The following is a 19,673-nucleotide window of genomic DNA, read 5'->3' on the forward strand; positions in this document are numbered from 1 at the left end:
AGATTGTTAATCGTAGACAAAGGGATCTTCTAGATCTTTCCCAGAATGGTTGAGAGTTGGTGAATTAGATTCATGAGTCACCCATTTGGACGTATCCCACTCACTCATTGAGAACGCGGTTGTCCTCTTTCTTGGCTTCTGTCTCAACCATTTCTTCCACTCCTCTGATACCAGGGAATCCTCAAAATTGAATGTCCCTGGGTCAGTCAGAGGTTGAAAGGCCAGGTTTCTTAGGCTATTCACTATGACAACTGGACTAGAACCTAGATCCTTCTGTATAACCTGCATGAATGGTCAAAGTGTACCTAGGTATCGGGTCCCGGTGTGTTGTTTGTAGTATTCTGCCAATAGATTAAATAGACTGAAATTCCTTAAAATCAAAGCTGACAGTCCAGTTATGCAGGGCCAAAGGTTTGCTTGTTCTGTAGCCTCCTGCAATATCTTTAGGGAGTTGTTTCAGTGTACCACAGGTATGAATAGTTTTTGTCACTTAGTCCTCCAAAGCCAAAGCTGTTGCGTGAGAGGCTTGGTCATGTCCCAATGAATTTGTATAAATGGAGGGAGTTATTTCAGAAACAAATAGAAATTCTGAGGGCTGAAAGTAGAGAGGAAGGAGTGGAGCTGCAGAGCAGTGCCAAGAATCAGCGGCCCCAGGGCAGCCAGCCAAAGGAGAAAAGAGGAGGTAGAGCTGAGCTGTGGCAAAGAAGGGAGAGATCGCGGAGGACCATCAGCTCCACAGGCATCTCGGAGCAGAAGATTGTGGCTGCTGCCACCAAGGCACCCACCTATTCAGGGACTGAGGGCAGGCTCAAGAAAAAGCCTGCTCTTTCCCCAGCTTTCCTTCCCTGTGCCTGTTTATCCAGACACTATAATATAATCTACTGTTTTATTACTCAAACATTTCCAGTAACCTAAATTTTGCTTCAACCACAGAGAGTCTAGGGGTTAACTAGAAATAGATAGAAATGTAAACTTAGTTAAAAAGCCAGCCTCTTCCCTAACTGTTTGGAATTTTCCTAACTGTGTACTGGGAGTGATTGTGATTGAACTCATAAATTTTCACCTAAAATAAATTCCCTAAATCCACAAAGGAGGGGAATGCATGGACTTTAGGGGACATTCCATTACTCCTAGGCTTAAAAATAGCTTATTTTATAGTGAAGTAACACCTATACATATCTATATTATATATTATTATGCATAATATTAAATATATATAAAATATCATATCTATAATTTATATTCCTTTCTTCCTTCCTTCTCCTCCTTTCCTCCCTTCCCTTCTCTTCCCTTCCCCTTTCCTCCCCTTTCCTTTCCTCGTTCCCTCCCTTTCTTTCTTCCTCACTTCCTTTCCTTCTTTCCTTCCTTCCCTCTCTTCCTTCCTTCCCTTCCTTGCTCCATTCCTTCCTTCCTTCCCTCCTTTTCTCCCTCACTTCCTTCCCTTCCTTGCTCCATTCCTTCCTTCCTTCCCTCCTTTGTTCCCTCACTTCCTACCCTCCCTCCCTCCCTTCCCTTCCTTGCTCCCTTCCTTCCTTCCTTCCCTCATTTCCTTCCCCCTTTTCCCTCCCTCACTTCCTTTCCTTTCTTCCTTCTTTCCTTCATTTCCTTCCCTTCCCTCCCTCCCTCCTTTCCTTCCTTCCTAGTCTCTGGGGTGTCTAAAATCTTAGGGTATAAATGGGAACTATCACTATAAAGGCTGTTTGAGGAGCAGTCATAGTGTTTGTCATCTTACAAACAGGGCAATTAGGGTCTAATATCAGCTGGCTTCAGCTGTATCACCTCTCGGCTTTTTATAACAGTCTTGTGAGGAGCCTGCAGGGATGTGTCCAGGTTAAGTTTTCTAAGGAGATGCAGGAATGTGGAGCTGTGAACCTACTGAGGTCGTATGACTTTAAAATGACAAAACCCTTAGTGGTTTTGCCATTGAACCATTTTCTAAAGAAGGGAACTAGGCTGACAATCGCCATCTGCTACAACCCGTGGTTCTAACAGTTATGGAAGAATACTAGTAAAAATGCTAGTAGCTCCCACACGATCCAGGACGTCAGCTCTGTTCAGCTGGCAAACATTCTGTTTCTTACTTCAAAGAATTATTTTTAGAATGTTGCCTTATATCAGGCTTTAGAGTGATTTATCACGATTGCAGTGTTATTTTATCCAAGCTGTAAAAAGAACAGATTTGGCCACCGGAAAGCCATCGGCTCCCCCCGAGTTAGTGATTCAGCATCAATTGCGCTGGCTGCTAACATTCAGCACTTCTAATTTGTCCATCACATATAGCCTAAGTGTGAGTTTCTCAGCCCGTCACAGACATGTGCTTTCAGTCATATACATGCAACCATTTAAATTTTTGCTTTAAAAGGAAATTCTGAAAATAACCATCTGGATCCAGTTAGTATTTCAATTTGAAGCTCTCAGTTTATGCTTTAGGAACAATTCTTTTTTTCATTGGGTTCAGAGTTCTCCTGCTTACACAATCAGGTCAAGATGAGGTTTCAAAGAATCATGGTATCTCAGAGTTGGAAGAGACTTAACCCCAACCACATACCCGGCCTTGCTGGAGAACCTCCAGTGGGTGGAAGGCCAACCCTTCCACTTTGGACAGATTTAATCGTAAGGAAGTTTCCCTTTACATTGAGCCTAGATCTACATCCTTCCACATGACAGTCTTCCAGCTACTGGAATCTGGCTATCATGCCCTGTCCCCCAAGTCTTTTGTTCCTCTTGTTCCCTAGGTAACATTCCAAGTTCCTTCGCATCTTTGTTCCTCTTCTCCAGACTAAGCATTAAGCCAGAGTTATTTCTTCCTGTTATATAGAAATTTCAAAGATCAGTACAAACTTAATTTTGCAGACAATGAGAGGGAAATCTATATACCAGATGCTTAGTGAGTTAAGAATTACAAAATCTCATATGAAATTTAACTTTAATGGATAAATTAATCTCAATAGGTTAGAATTTCTCTTGATGCATATTACCGATCTTTCTGATTTCTTATTACATTATTAAAGGATTTTTAAAAAATTCCTTCCCTAGGTTAAAGTGAAAAATGAGAATGTGGCATTCGCTATGAAGTGTATAAGGAAGAAGCACATTGTTGATACTAAACAACAGGAGCATATCTATTCAGAAAAGAAGATTCTGGAAGAGCTATGCTCTCCATTTATTGTAAAGTAAGTGAATATTGGGAATTTCTTTTTTTTTTCTTTTTTTTTTTTTTGTGGGGCAGTGAGGGTTAAGTGACTTGCCTAGGGTCACACAGCTAGTAAGTGTCAAGTGTCTGAGGCTGAATTTGAACTCAGGTCCTCCTGAATCCAGGGCCAGTGCTCTATCCACTGTGCCACCTAGCTGTCCCCAATATTAGGAATTTCAAAGTGTTTTTCCTTTTGACCTTTATTTTCAATGGCTAAAGTAGGACAACAATTGACTATTAAAGATGTTTGATGATTGGCTGGAAGGGGAGGGATAAGATCAGTGCTTTAGGAATATCAATTTGGTGGCTGTGTAGAATATGGATTGCAGAAGTGAGGGAGTAGAAGTAAGGAGATCAGTTAAACAACTGTAACAGTAAGCTAGGTAAGAGTTATTGAGAGCCTGAACCAAGGAAGCTGCAGTGTGAGCGGGGAGAAGAGGACAGAGATAGCTAAAATATGGACACACTAGCCAAAAAGATATGGGGGAAAATCAAAAAGGGAGAGTCAAGGATGACTCAGTTTGTGACTCCCCAGGTTACAAATGGTAGTTGCCATCAACAGAACTGTGGAAATTTGGAGGATGGATGGCTTTGGGGGAATTACAATGAGTTCCACTTTCATGTTTAGTTTGAGATTATTACAGGATATCTGGGTGGAAATACAGGACTGAAATTTAGGACCAAAATTACAGTTAGGTGCATAGACCATCCATAGAGAGATAACTGAACTTTTGGAAGATGGTGAGACTACCAAGGGAAGTAGTAGAGACAGAGAAAAGAGAAAAGGGCCCAGGACAAGGCTTTGGGGGAACCCACCTATAGTAGGCAGAAGGATGATGCTCCAGTAAAGAAGAATGAAGTAGGAGAATAAAAAGAGAGAACAGTATTATAAAGGTCATAAAGGTCAAGGGAAAAGACTATGAGGGTGGGGGTGGGAGTGAAAGTGGGTAGAGGAGGTTCAACAGTACCAGAAGCTATAGAAAATGAAGGCTGAGAAGAGGCCATTGAATTGAGGAGTGAAGAGATTGTTGATAATGTTGAATAGAATTCTTTGATTTGAGTGGTGGGGTTGGAAGCTAGACCACAAAGGAAGTATGGGTACCCTACTTAGGGATGTGTCAGGAAAGCTACATCCATTCATCTTCCTGATTTGGGTCCTCTTTCAGCTATTCCCATTGGGATGAAGGTGGGATCTACCCCCACCTCAAATTTAGGAATTAAATGATTTCATCTATTATATTCTTTCAGGAGCACAGTATTCATTGCTATGTGAATCGATAAGGTGAAGTGGGTGATCTAAACTAACTTACCCGATCATAAATCTTTATCCCCTAATTATTAGCTACTATATTTTCTGAATAACAAACACAAATGTTAGGATTTAGTGCTTTTCTGTATACTTCAGAGTGAAAAAATATATAAGATTTTAATTACGGGGACATTTGAGATTTCCTAAGAAATCAACTTCATGCATTCTATTTAAGGATATTTGGGATCCTTCTTGCCCAATTTAATTTAATAAATATTTATTAAGCACCTACTGTATATCAGTCACCATGCTTAATGTAAGATGTATAATAGGTTCTATCCATAGGGAAATTGAGGATATATAATTATAATGATGATGATGCTAATAGCTAGCATATATGTAGCACTTTAGGTTTACAAAACAATTGACAAATATCTCATTTTATCCTTATAACAACCTTATTTGATATTTCTGTGAAGTATGGCTAGGGTAAACATCAGAAGAAGGGAGACCGGTTGGGAGGCTATGATTAGTATGTGAGTGAAGAGGAAGGAACTGATGAAAGAGATATTGTGGAGGGAGTATCACTATGACTCAATAACTTACTGAATATGAGAGTAAGAGGGAGGGAAGAGTCACAAATTAAGCTGACGTTTGAATTCTGGGAGGCTAATAGCATCCTCAATGGAGATATGCAAGTTGGAAAGTAACAAGTTTAAGGAAGAAGATGATGAGTTTATGTTTGGTCCTTTTGAATTTGAGGTATCTCTGGGACATATGGGTGGAAATGTCCAGCAAACAAGTACAATAGAGAACTGAACTCCAGAAATAGATGGAGGTTCTAGGGTTCTTGGCATCATCTACAGAAGGGTGATATTGATCTGGGCCTAGATTCACTGTGAATAGTGTTAAGGGCTAAAATTCTAGCTAAACTGTCTAAAATATCTAATGAGTGGTCGCCAATAAATTATAAGCTTTAGCAAGAGTTAGACTTTTAAGCATTTATTAAGGAGAATAAGAATTCGGTAAAGAGAGAGAAAGGCCTAGATTCCTATCTATTAAAGGGAGAGCACATTTCTAGCTCCGCTCTCCACCAGCGTCCTCAGGAAAGAGAGTGAGCCCGAGCGCCAGTCTCTTCCTTCCTCCTCCCACTAGCCTGCGTCACTTCCTGACGCCAAAGAAAAGACTCCTGGTCTTGCCTTCAAAGACCTTCGCTTCATGGGCGGGACTCTTCTACAGTAAGTCTCCAGCAGGTGGCGTCATTCCAATCATTACAGTTGTCTGCTTTTCTTTATGTGTCTATATCACGACACTTTCAGTGCTAGTACCTAGACATGTAACTGATGATATAGTTAATCAATTTTAAGGTTAGATATTTCTAAGATTATGTTTATGATTATATTGTCTGTCTTCACAGATTTTATCGCACTTTCAAGGACAGAAAGTATGTCTACATGCTCTTGGAAGCTTGTTTAGGTGGAGAACTATGGAGTATCCTAAGAGACAGGTAACTATAAAGTTTTGATTGTTTAAATCTATATCTATTTATTTATTTTTCTTTCTTTCTTTCTTTATTCATTTATTTGCGGGGCAATGGGGGTTAAGTGACTTGCCCAGGGTCACACAGCTAGTAAGTGTCAAGTATCTGAGGCCAGATTTGAACTCAGGTCCTCCTGAATCCAGGGTCAGTGCTTTATCTACCATGCCACCTAGCTGCCCCTATATCTATTTATACATATGTAGATACAGATAGAGATCTGTTCTCCAGACAGCTAAATATTATTAAGCACAATGAACACTGGAGGAGGTCCTATAAGAGGAGAAAAGAACTTGTGTAGAAATGTGCTAGGAGACAAATATGGTGATGTTTTGTATGATCATGTATGTATAAACCATATTGGATTGTTTGCCGTCTTGGGAAGGTAGGGGAAAGGGAGGGAAGGAGTGATAGGGATTGGAACAGAAAAACATAAATAAAAATGTTTAACCTGAAAAAAAAAGTCATTAGGAAAACCGAATAGTAGTCAAAGAAAAAATGAATTATATCAATGAGTTCTAAGGGCATAGGATATACAAAATCAATCAATCAATCAATCAACTAATATTTATTAAACAGCTACTGTGTGCATTGTGCTAAGTGTTGAGAATACAAAGAACAGCAAAACCCAGTCAATACTAGTAAGATGTTTGCAGTCTAATGGGGGAGACACTGTACAAACAACCTCGTGCAAATAGTATGTACGTGAGATAAAGCAGATTACCAGTAGAGGGAAAACTCGAGTCCTAAGGGGGATTGGGAAAGATTTCTTATAGTCAGTGGAATTTTGGCTGAGAGGAACTCCACAGATGGGGGACAGCCGGTGAAAATGCCTGTGCTGCAGAGATGAGTGTTGTGTGAGGAACACCAAGGCCAGTGTGGACAGATCTCAGAGTACGTGGTGGGAGGAGGAAGGTGTAAGAAAAATGGAAAGATGGGGGGAGGAGATGGTTAGGAAAGGTTTAGAACTCCAAATGCAGCATTTTGTATTTGATCTTGGAGGTGATAGGGAGCCTCTGGATTTGATGGAGTGGGGCGCATGTGGCAAAACATGGTCAGACCTGAGCCTTGAGAAAATCACTTTGGCATCTGAGAATGGAGGGGAGTGGAGAGAGACTGAAGGCAGACACACCCACCAGCAGGTGTTGCCATAGTCCAGGTGTGAGGTAATGAGGACCTGCTTGAAGGAGGAGAGAAGGGTGATGTTTACCAGAAGTCTCGTTAATTACTCTTGAATGGACTCCTTTAAAAAGACCCTGATGTGAAAAAGATTGAAGGCGAAAGGAAAAGGGCCTGGCAGAGGAGGAGATGGATAGATAGTGTCACAGAAACACAAATGTGAGCTTGGATAGACTGAGAGAGAGTGGAGGATAGAAGAGTCTGGTGGGCTGTGGTCCAGGGGGTCACAAAGGGTCAAGCTCCCCACCATTATGAGATGATAACACCATCCCTTTGTCACTTCTCCCTTGGCTGGACCTTGCCTACCTCAGGGCATTCCTTCTAGCCCTTCTCAAGAGTAGCCCAGGGGACAGCTAGGTGGCACAGTGGATAGAGCACCGGCCCTGGATTCAGGAGGACCTGAGTTCAAATCTGACCTCACACACTTGACACTTACTAGAGGTGTGACCCTGGGCAAGTCACTTAACACCATTTCCCTGCCAAAAAAAAGAAAAAAAAAGTAACCCAGGGGGCAGCTAGGTGGCAGAGTGGATAGAGCACTGGCCCTGGATTCGGGAGGACGTGAGTTCAAATTTGGCTTCAGACACTTGACACTTACTAGCTGTATGATCCTGGGCAAGTCACTTAACTCTCATCGCTCTGCCAAAAAAAAAAAAAAAAAGGAAAAAAAAAAAAAGAGTAACCCAGCCAGGCATTCAACAATGAGAAGAAAGTGAAGTTGCTTGAAACATCCTTCTGCTTACAGTCTGTCCCTAATATCACTTTAAAAAACCTTCATTTGTGCTCAGGGGGAATCATAAGGTCCAGATTCACATAGTTTGTTACCCTGCGTGGGAAGTTTGTGAAATAGCAAAAATCTAAAAGTTCCACCTCACATGACCCTCTCCACCTCTCTTCAGAATGCAGGTGTGGCCAATCTTTCCAACTCTGGTTGATATGGTGCATAAGAGAGTCATGGAGATTCTCATGGTTTGTTACTCTGCTTGAGAAGTTTATAAAATATTATGGGCTGAGAAGAGAGTGGTGTATTAGGACCTAGAGGAGCTCAGTTCCCTTCCAGACACCCCATTAAAGTTCTAAAAATGCACCAGAAAGAACATTTTGAAATGTAAATGCAGGAGACAAAAGAAGCATAGAAACAAATTTTATCAATCAGATCATCATGTGAGGATGAATTGTTTACATGAGAATAGGGCTTCTGAGAGCCCTAATTTCTTCAAGGGTAAAAGGAAAGTCAAGACAGGCAAAGGTTGTATGGGTGAGTTTATTGTTTTTGATGATCTTTGGAGAAGGAAAGAGGAAGGGGATGAGAATGTACTAGGGAGGGGTGCATGAAATGAGTACAAACATGGAAGAAGGGGTGTGGGAGGAGGGAACATGTATCCTGTGAGCCTCATTTTCTTTCTCTCTCTCCCTCCCTTTCTTTCTTTCTTTCTTTCTTTCTTTCTTTCTTTCTTTCTTTCTTTCTTTCTTTCTTTCTTTCTTTCTTTCTTTCTTTCTTTCTTTCTTTCTTTCTTTCTTTCTTTCTTTCTTTCTCAATGAGGGTTAAGTGACTTGCCCTGGGACACACAGCTAGTAAGTGGTCAAGTGTCTGAGGCCAGATTTGAATTCAGGGCCGGTGCTTTATCCACTGTGCCACCCAGCTGCCCCATGAACCTCAATTTCATCTGAACTGGATAAAGCAACATGGGACACACACACACACACACACATACACACACACACACAGTGTTGTTTACAAATACATTAAACTCAACAGGGAAATATTCAGGGTCAGGGAGAGAGAGGAAGCTTACTGGAGAGAGCAGCACAAGTGTGGAAATTGATAGGAAAGACTTGCCATTGGGAGTGAGGCAAGGGGAAGAGAGGCAAGGGACCAGAAACATCTTAGCGTTTATCATCAGTCCAATAAACATTTACCAAGTGCTTATATGCCAAGTACTGTGCTAAGTACTAGGGGTTCAAAAAAGGGCAAAAGTCTCTGCCCTCAAGGGGTTGACAATCTAAAGGGAGAGACAACTGGCAAGCAAATATGTGCTGATAAGCTACAATGCAAGATAAATAGGAAATAATAAACAGAGGGAAGACACTAGATTAATAAGGGTTGGGAAGAACTTCTTATAAAAGAAAGGATTTTAATTGGGACTTACAGGAAGTCAGGGAAAGCACTAGGCAGAGATGAGGGTGGAGAGCATTCCAGGCATGGGGATCAGCCAGAGAAAGTGCCTAGAGTGGAGAAATGGAGTCTTGGTGGTGGAACAGCTAGGGGGCCCCTGACACTGGCTTGAGGGGTGTGTTTGTGTTTGTGTGAGTGTGTGAGTGTGTTTATGAGTATGAGTGTGTGAGAGAGAAATAGAAGTTAATGATAACCTCTTGGTTGTGAGCCTGAGAGACTGGGAAGATGGTGTTGCTCTCTGCAGTAATAGGGAAGGTATGAAGGGGAGGGTTTAGGGGAAAGACGATGAGTTCTGTTTTGGACATGTTGAGTTTAAGTTGGCTAATGGGCATCCATTTTGAGACGTCCTAGTAACCAATGCAAAACAATCAAAAGTAACCTTGCAAAATTCCAAAGAACAAGCAGCTCCTCAAAGACAAGATATGCTAAGACCCCTCTCTTTTGCAGAGGTAAGAGACCCTTGGGTATAGTATATTGCACATGTTTTCTAAGGTTTTTGATATACTGATCTGTTTTTCTGATTTCTTTCTTTTTTCTCTCAAAAATATTTGTAATATTGAATGGCTTTCTGAGAAGAGTAGGGGTGAGGAACATTGGGAGTAATTCTGGTTGATGTATAAAACCAAAAGTTATTAATTAAAATTATTTTCAAAAAGTGAAAGATAACTGGAGGCAGAGAAAGATAGAGAGTTATTACTACATCCTAGGTCCAAACATGCAAAGACCCAGGTATCTTCTAACTTTTGGTGCACTGGTATAACATGCAGTGGTTGGCATATAGTAAGTGCTAATCTACTGATTGACTCTATATGAAGCATCAGAAATCAGGGGGAAAGGATTTTTAAATGTATCTATGCACCTAGTACCAAAAGTATTAAGGTTTCTATAAACCTAATGGGATCATATATTTAAAAATCTAATCATTACCATATTTTAGGAAGTCAATGTATGAAATTAGGAATGGGCTAGCACAAGGTAGTTATAATATGAACATGGTGGTAGAACTGGGGAATGGTTTTATTCTAAATTCCCAACTATCTAAAAAATTGTCATTAAAGGTCATGCTAATGAAAAATCAGCATAATCTTCCTAAGTTATTCTTTGGAATCAAGAATTGAATTCCTGATTTCTAGATCACTATATGTCTGTCAGGGTTTGCAGTACTTATCTGCTCAAATAGAAGGGTTCCCTTTTCATATGAGACAGAGGGGAAGGAGATAGCCGCAGAAAGCATCTGGGTGTTGTGAGATGAGGAGGAGGTGAGAAGAGGAAGCTCACAGGGAAGGACCTAAATTTTTTCACTGAAATATGGGTCAGTGTTTTCAGCTGAGGGATGGAGAGATGGGGAGCTGTGGGAGGTTTGAGGAGGAATGAAAGGGCTTGGAAAAAGTACTGTGGTAAATGACATGGTGAGTTAGGGAGGTACAAAAGGATTGCCTTACATCAGTGAGAGCCCAGTTGACATTATATATCAAAAATTTGTGGTCAACAATGTTTTGAGATTTTCCCTGCCTTTCTTCAGTAGTATGTGTGTATGTGTGGGAGTGAAGACAGATGATGGTGGAGTGATCCAAGGCTGAGGCTTGACAGGGCAAAATCAGTGGTATGATAAGAGGGCAAGGTGCTCAGGAGAAGAAACAGTGTGGAGTTGAAGTGTTTCACCAAGGGTTCGAGGTAGGAAAAGAAGTCAAGTATAAGCTTGTGCAGGGGCCATGGCCCAAGAGAAGATGGAGGAGTTGAGGGATTACATCTTAGAGTATGAAGAAGAATGAGGTTTGGGGTTAAATGGTAGAGGGAGAGGTGGAAAGCCAATAGATATTTTGGAGTTCATTAATATGGAATTTTTCCATTTGTGGCTGATTAGAAAGGTCAAAGGTATTAACATCTTTGTGAGTGGCTGAGGTGGGATAGAGGAATTGGTTTCTGGTTCCTTGCTACCACAAGCAATGCTGCTATCAGTATTCTGGTGTATTTGGCACCATTCATTCTGCCAATAACCTTCTTGGTTACCTAGCAATTGGATCTCTAGGTTATGGATATGGGCACTGGTCACTGTATTAGCATAATTCCAAATTACTTTCCAGAATCATTAGGCCAGTTCACAGTTCTACCAGCAGTGAATTTGTTGTCTTTACACACATCCTCCAGTATTTAATATTATCAACATTTTGTCATCCCTATCAATTTGTTGGTAAGGAGGTAAAATCACAGGTGGTAAAATCTTTATGTTTTTCTCATGCATTGGTGATTTGTATAATTTTGTCATATGATTGTTAATAGTTTGCAGTTCTTTTAAGAACTGTTCTCAAATTACTTGATTGTTTATCTATTGGGGAATGACTCTTACAGATCAGAAAGTATCAACTGTAAAAATGATTTTGATTACAGGGGCAGCTTTGATGAATCCACTTCTAAGTTCTGTGTTGCCTGTGTGACGGAAGCATTTGATTATTTGCATCGCCTGGGTATTATCTACAGGGATTTAAAGCCAGAGAATTTAATTCTAGATGCTGAGGGATACCTTAAACTGGTAAGATTATTACTGTAGCAAGTGAATTATTACAGAATTTTCTCAATGCAAAATTGGTTAGAGGTTGTTATTGTCTTCTTCAATTTGGTGCCATTGTCATATTTACAGTGACCTCTTGAACCTCTTTCCTCTCCCCCCCCCAAATTATTCAATTAACTATTTAAAGCATTGTGATGAATACTGTTTTTACCTGGGAATGTTATGGTTAAACTGGGTTTATAAAGAGTAAATTTATAAAAGTTTCATGTAAAAGTTTTATAAAGTGTTACTTAGTCACTAAAATTGAGTTTGTATAATATTCTTAGTTATTTGAAGAGAGCCTGTTACATGAACATCATGGTAATTGGTACAGTTGATGCCAGAAGAAAATGATGAGAGGAATAGCGTGGGATAGTGGAAAGAGCTCTGGTTCAGGAGCTCCGGGAGATCTGCTTGAAGTCTTGGCCAGGCTACTAACTAGCTAAGCCTCTCTGGTATTGAAGGTTTACCATCCACCTCTGACCTTCTCCAGTTTTATCTTTGTTTTCATGATGTCCATACTTGAGGTGAAGAGACCAGGGAAAACATAATGAGAAACATTCTTAAAAGTATCGGAAGATCGAAGAAGAAAGGCAAGGCTTTTAGGTGGTTAATAGAGCATGTGACATTATCCTGATGCCAAAGGAATGTGGAGGGAGGGAACAATAAGTACTGGATGGGAAAATTAGGAAAGATGTTTTGGAAAAGCTAGCTGTAAGCCAGGTATCCAAGGGAGAAAAGGACATAGATTGTTGGAGATGAAGCAACCCAAGGCAACTCCAAGGAGCAGGAGTATTTTGAATAAAGGTACAGAGCAAGGGGCAGCTAGGTGGCGCAGTGGATAGAGCACTCCCTCTGGATTCAGGAGGACCTGAGTTCAAATCCAGCCTCAGACACTTGACACTTAACTAGCTGTGTGAACCTGGCCAAGTCACTTAACCCCAATTGCCTCACCCCCTTCCCCCAAAATAAATAAAGGTACAGAGCTAGGAGTATTATTAGTTACTTCACATCTTCTGTTTAAATAGTATTGAGTAGCCTCTGTTGGAGCACATACCTTCATTTTTTACTATATAATAACAATAGTTAGTACTTCTATAGTGCTTTAAAATTTGCATTTGTTTTTCCGACATGTTCAACTTTTCATGACCCCATTTGGGGTTTTATTGGCAGAAATACTGGAATAGTTTGCCATTTCCTTCTTTAGCTAATTTTACAGATGAGGAACTAGCAAACAGGGTTAAGTGACTTACCCAGGGTCACACAGCTAGTAAGAGTCTGAAGCCAGATTTGAACTCATGAGACTGAGTCTTCCTGATTCTAGGCCAATCACTCTGTGTACAATGCCATACAGCTGCTGTAAATGTTGCAAAGTACTTCACAAATAAATTCTCATTTTATCCTTACAAAATTCCAGGGAGGTGGTAGGTATTATTAATATCTTCACTTTACTGAAAACTGAGGCTGAAAGACATCAAGTGAATTGCTCAGGGTCACACAGCTAATATGTGTCTGAGGTGGAATTTGAACTCAGCTCTTACTGACTCCAGGTCCATTGCTTTATCTATTGTGCCACCTACTCCCAATATGAAAGCATTTACTTTTATCCCAAATAATGCAAGTCAGGAACAAAAGAATCAAAAGCAAGCCCTGCAAAATCACGAAGAACAGGCATAGCCTCCAAGAAGAGCCATGCTAAGACAATGGTACTCCTCTCCTTTGCAGAGGCTGGGAGGCCTTTGGGTGGAGTGGATGTGGTTAAGGAAGAAGAAATGCAAAAGACAAAGTCTCTTTGCATTATGGATATAATCCCCATTTTGACTATTGGCCTGAAAGATAGAGGCAGGGTTCTCAGTTTGGGGGGGATAATTTAGTTCACAGTTTTATGTATTTATCTTTCCTAAGGAGAGAAGCCATGTGGTGTCACACACAGAAAGCCGACCTTGGGCTCAGGAAGATCTGTGTTCAGGTCCCGTCTCTGACACATGCTGCTATGCGACCCTATGTTTCCAGGCCACTAAGACTTAAAGTTGTGGAGAAGCTGCTGGCCTGCATTGATAAATGAAGTTTCCTCATCAAGAATTCCCTACACCATGTTTTTTTAAACTTTCCCACTCATGACCCCTTTTCATCTGAGAAATTTTTACGTGACTTGGCTATATGGGTATATAAAATAGGTATATATAACCTTTTACTGTTGCCAGATTTTTCCCGGCCCCCATATTCAGTTACACATTTTGGGGTCATGACCCACAGTTTAAGAAGCTTTGCTCTATCCTAAGGAAGTCACACATCTAGACCCCCCCCAAAAATGACCTAAGGAAAGAGGTTTTCTGGATTATTTCAGAATGGAGAACTTTGTACATAAATGAAAACAGAAAGTGGGATTCTCAGTGCAGTAAAACTGTGCATCTTGTTGTTACTTTGTTAAAGGCAGCATTTGGCCCTCGGTCGTAGATTCAAAGGTCCGAGCCAGTCACAAGACAGCCCCATGATATATAGTCCACGTGCATTTCTTATTTGTGTCTTCACAACAAACTTGTTAGACAGATGGTGCAAATATCATCCCCATTTTAGAGATTAGGAAACTTGGGTTTCAATGACTCCCCCAAGGTCACCTAAGTGATAATGGCAGATCTAGAATATGAACTTTCTGGAAGTCATCTTCCTTGTTTTTTTTAATGAGACATTTTTTCCTTTATTCCTCAGTTCTTGATAGTCTTCTTATCCCTACCTACACAATTACTTCTTTTATTTTTATTTTCTTTCACAGGTCTTCTTATGACAGGCTCACTCCTCTGTCCCACCAAGTTATACTAGGGAGGTCTTAGGTTATCGAGGAAGAAATTCTCTAAATCAAAGACCCAGTATCCAAAGTTTCCAGTCTCCTGCTTCCTGGGTCTTCTAAAGCTAACTGATAATTATAGATCTTTTATTTACTTTGAAAATATTCTGTGTAAACTTACATGAATACCTGTTGTTTCTCCCAATAGAATGCAAGTTCCTCTAGACAGGGATCCCCTAGCCCAGGTCCTGGTCAACTAATAAGTGTACATTGGCAGAGAAATAAAGTCTGATAGGTTATATTTATTTTTTTGTTTGTTTTTAGGCAATGGGGGTTAAGTGACTTGCCCAGGGTCACACAGCTAGTAAGTATCAAGTGTCTGAGGCCGGATTTGAACTCAGGTACTCCTGACTCCAGGGCCGGTGCTTTAACCACTGCGCCATCTAGCTGCCCCCTGATAGGTTATATTAAAAAAAGGTGTTGGGGCAGCTAGGTGGTGCAGTGGGTAGAGCACTGGCCCTGGATTCAGGAGGACCTGAGTTCAAATCTGGCCTCAGACATTTGACACTTGCTAGCTGTGTGACCCTGGGCAAGTCACTTAACCCCAATTGCCTCACCAAAGGGGAAAAAAAAAAGGTGTTATATTGCCTCTTAATTAAGACCTAATCATTAGCACTGAAAGAATATTGAAAGAGGTAGAGCTTTGTAGAGATGGTGGACAAGTGGACAACTCAGTGATGCCTTTTATATCAATAACAAATACTAAGGTTCTCTGGAGTCTTGAGCTCCCTTAATGAAGGAGGCTTTTATCTTGATGTGAGCCCTGTGTCCCTCCCGTCCCTCCCCCACCCCAATAAGCTGAAGCACTACAGTCACTTTGCTGCATGAGAGTAGATGAGGAACCCTTGTTGGCTTAGCTGCACGTTAGCCGCACGCTCACTGAATCAGGCATTCTCAGTGGCATCTCTTCTTTGAAATGAAAACCTTTGGAGATTTTGAAAGATTTTTCATAGCAGAACTCTTAAGTTATGGAGATAAAATGACTGAACTATAGTAAGTGACCAAAGATAATTTTTTTCCCCAATTACATGTTCCAGAAAATAGTAACTTTCATATCCTGTTAACTTCCACATCACTGGGGCACCCAAGCCACATCTAAACAAATACATACAAGAGTTAGGAAGAGAGAGAAACAAGATGAAACGAATCATTGGAAATTGGTTTTGTGTTGCCAGACACTCTAGAATCAGGGCGAGTCCCAAGTGTATGTTGGCATTATTCAAACTTAAAACTTCAGAGATGTCAATCCAACAGTCCTCTAGGTATCATGATCAGAACATGCATAAAACACATAGGCCCGTGCTCACCAGAAGTGTTTATCATTGCCGTAGAGGATTTCCAATTGCTTTTGTTGTTCAGTCATGTCTGACTTTTTGTGACCCCATTTGGGGTTTTCTTGGCAAAGAGACTGGAATAGTTTTTCATTTCCTTCTCCAGCTCATTTTACAGATGAGGAACTGAGGCAAACAGGGTTAAGTGACTTTTCCAGGGTCACACAACTAATAAGTTTGTGAGGCCAGATTTGAACCTGGGTGTCCCCAACTCCAGGCCCGTAGTCTATCCACTGAGCCACCTAAGCTGCTTCAGGATGTCCCGTACAGAGTTTAAGTGGGAATAGGATTCCTTTTAGAGTGCAAGGTCTTCTTGATGCTCTAGTGTGTTGATGAGATCCCTAAACATGCAAGGGACTTTGACCTAACTATACACACAGGAAATTTCAAGTGGATGAGGAATACTTATTATTCAGTAGTGATAGGTGAGAAGATAGAAGCCCCCAAGGCACATATCGTAGATGCTAGAAAGACAATGAGCTGAACCCAGAACTGAGCACAGAAAGAGCAGACTAGACTGCCAATGGGAAATTGCTTTTAATCATAATCGTTGGTCATCTAGAGAGTTCTTAAGGTGTGCAAAGCACTTTACATACATTATCTCATTTGACCCTTATAATAACCCAGGAAGGTAGAGTGCTGTTATTTTACCCCCGCTTTACAAATGAGGTAACTGAAGGAAACAGAAGTTAAATGACTTGCCCAGGGCCACACAGTAAGTGTCTGAGGCAGGTCCTGAATTGAGGTCTTCCTAACTCCAAGTTCAGTACTCTGTCCACTCTACCACATCATATTTCCCTTTCAATGACTCCGAAATTCTTCCTAGAGCAAAAACTCATTAAAAAAAAACAAACCACTAGATATATAACCAGAGAAACTATCTGTCTTTGAGTCAAGTGATAGCATAGTCTGAAAAAAAATTAGAATTGTGGGTCACTCAAAGGGCAAAGGAAAAGGGTGAGGTTGGTATGATTAGACTGTAACTTACTATCAAAAAAGAACTGTTCAGGAACAAAGGTTGGAAATGGGATGTCATATACAAGGATGACAGACTCCTCTTTGATATGGGGTGCTCAGGGGGAATAACATGTAATCAGTCTGGAAAGAGAGACAGGTATCAGATTGGGAAGGCCTTAACGATAAACATGAGCGTGTATTTTGTCTTAGAGGCAATGAGTAGCCTTTGAAGCTTCCTGAGAAGGAGGTTACATGGTAAGGCCTGTAGTTTAGGAATATCAAGTTGGCAACTGTGTGGAGAAGAGAGTGGAAAAGGGAGAGACTAGATGCAGGGAAGCAAATTAAGAGGATGTAGATAAGTGGTCTGGGTGGAGGATAGACCCCTTCCTATAGATTGCTGGAGGTGGAATGATCTGGGTGTGGAGATGAATACCATTGTCCAAGAGTGACAAGATCAGTCAAGGCTCCCAGGCCCTCATTAGAATAAACTCATCTCTCATTAAAATATTCATTCTCAGGGGCAGCTAGGTGATGCAGTGGATAAAACACGGGTCCTGGATTCAGGAGGACCTGAGTTCAAATGCGGCCTCAGACACTTAACACGTACTAGCTGTGTGACCCTGGACAAGTCACTTAACCCCAATTGCCTCACCAAAAAAAAAAATGAATTCTCTCATCAATTGTTAACCAATCAGAGTCTATTTCCATAGTCAGGGACAACTTCTCCCAGGGCCTCCAAGCGACCTCTTTGGCTTCTGAGAGGGCTGCTGACCTCATTTTATTGATTATTTGCTAGCCATAATGAACAAGTTGGTTATTAATTACCTAGAAATTATGTCTCTCGGACTTTTCATTCATCACAACACTTTTGTTAATTTTTCAGCCTCTTAATTACTGGAGATTCCCATCTAAGGTGACCCGAATTAAGTGTAGAGATCAGTCCATGCAAAGGCAGCTCCTCTAGAAAGTTCTTGCAAGGATGATTTTGTCTAATGGATGAAAGGTTTTTCCTCAGGTTTTTTTTTTTTTCCACTTAAATATCTGCTCACTACCATAAATCTGCAATGAAAGGTAGTAAACTGAATGCTGCCAAATGAACTTTGGAGGTTTCCTTAGTCATAAATATCCATGGGAATGGTGACCAGCCTACATTCTTCTATATCCTCCAACACGAAGATTACATGTAATCAGCTGTTCCATCTAAAATGTACTTCTCCAGCAACTTCTGTAAACACATTGATGGCCGGCCCTCCTCTCTTCCATACATGGAGAGAATTTAAATGCAATGAGCGAATGAATAAAAAAAAGCAATTTCAAGCATTTTCATTTATTTAGACATAAAAATAAAATTAAACATTGCTTCCTTGTCCATTAAACCCCAGGCTTACAAAGTTAGGTGGGAAGTCCCACACCAATTCCCTTGCTCTGTGTACAGAGCTCAGCTCATTTCAAAATTACTTCTTAATATCCTTGACAGCCTCCTAAATGTACAATAGTCTTAGTGAGTAATCCCATGCGGGTGAAAGAATCCCACTTCAAATTATGCTGTTTTAGTTTTCTTTGGAAGAGGAGAGAATCTTCCCTGACTTGTGTGCAACTCTTGTATCAGAAGCACTTGTGCTATGGTGGGTTCCTTTCTGGGGATTTTTCCAAGTTATTGGACTTAAGCTGCCACCCTAAACCTTGGGAAATATGTTTTCTTGGACAATGTGACCCTGTACATTTAAAAGTTCTCCTAATGTAAGATACCAAAGAACTGTGACATTTAAAAAGGTTTGAGAGATATAATTTCTGGGTAATTTAATAATTTTATTAATAAGGCTAGTGGGTTATTCATAAAAGGATGGTCATTTAGCACTTTCTTAGACCAAAAACAATCATGGTTGGTGGGCTCACAGTTTATATACTTGAAACAGTAGGTGGTCAATGGGGTTGAGAGTGACTCTTGTACAGAGAAATTAGCTCTACTCAGACTGGGAGCATTGTGGGCTGTGTTTGGCACTTCTGTAGTAGAAGGTAGATGGAGAGTTAGACTCACATCTTATTTAGGAAACATACTTGATGTTAGATGGAAATAAGGTCAGATTGATTGTGAGTCATCTCAAAAGAATTACAAGACTCAGTGACTCAGTTTACCAAGTTTTATTGCAATACTGTGCATGATCACAGGGAGAGAATCAGAAAAGTGGAAAGCTATCTCTCAAATAGTGAAAGAAAAGACGGTTATATTTTTAGGATGGATAAAATGATTATCAGTAACATTATAATAATCTCCACCTTAGGGAGGTACAAGGGAGGGCCTGTCCTAATTTGGAGTTCCTGGGGTTCTAAGCCAACCCCTGAGGCGGGTCCCTTTTTCAGTGGAGGTGTGTTTAGGGGGTTTACATGTCATAAGGTGAATCTGGGGGAAAATTTGGCCTTTTCTGCACATGTCTCTTTCTGATTCCCATGGCTAGTTTCAAAACATCTTCATTTTTCATTTATTTCTAGTCCAAATTTCTATAGCCTGTCATTTTTTTTCATTGTTATAGTCTAAGGTCTTCATGGCTTCTCTCCCTCTGTTCCTGTTATGGGTACTGATTTATATGGGTAAGAGAACCTAGTGTCCTGACTTGTAAGCTATCCATTAACTGGGATCCAAATCCCTCTTAGAGCTCA

The 19,673-nt window shown here is 40.6% G+C and overlaps 1 protein-coding gene across 1 annotated transcript in view; it reads left to right on the plus strand.

Moving 5' to 3' along the window:
* The window catches only part of PRKG2 (protein kinase cGMP-dependent 2), a 128,453-nt gene that overhangs the window by 83,774 nt on the left and 25,006 nt on the right, over window positions 1-19,673 (plus strand). The window contains exons 12-14 of the mRNA XM_043971072.1: window positions 3,037-3,173; window positions 5,860-5,949; window positions 11,723-11,864. Coding sequence (XP_043827007.1) covers window positions 3,037-3,173; window positions 5,860-5,949; window positions 11,723-11,864 — 369 coding nt within the window. The remainder of the gene's footprint in view (window positions 1-3,036; window positions 3,174-5,859; window positions 5,950-11,722; window positions 11,865-19,673) is intronic.

This window comes from Dromiciops gliroides, chromosome 6 (genome assembly GCF_019393635.1).
Source record: "Dromiciops gliroides isolate mDroGli1 chromosome 6, mDroGli1.pri, whole genome shotgun sequence".
NCBI classification, from domain to species: Eukaryota; Metazoa; Chordata; class Mammalia; order Microbiotheria; family Microbiotheriidae; genus Dromiciops; species Dromiciops gliroides.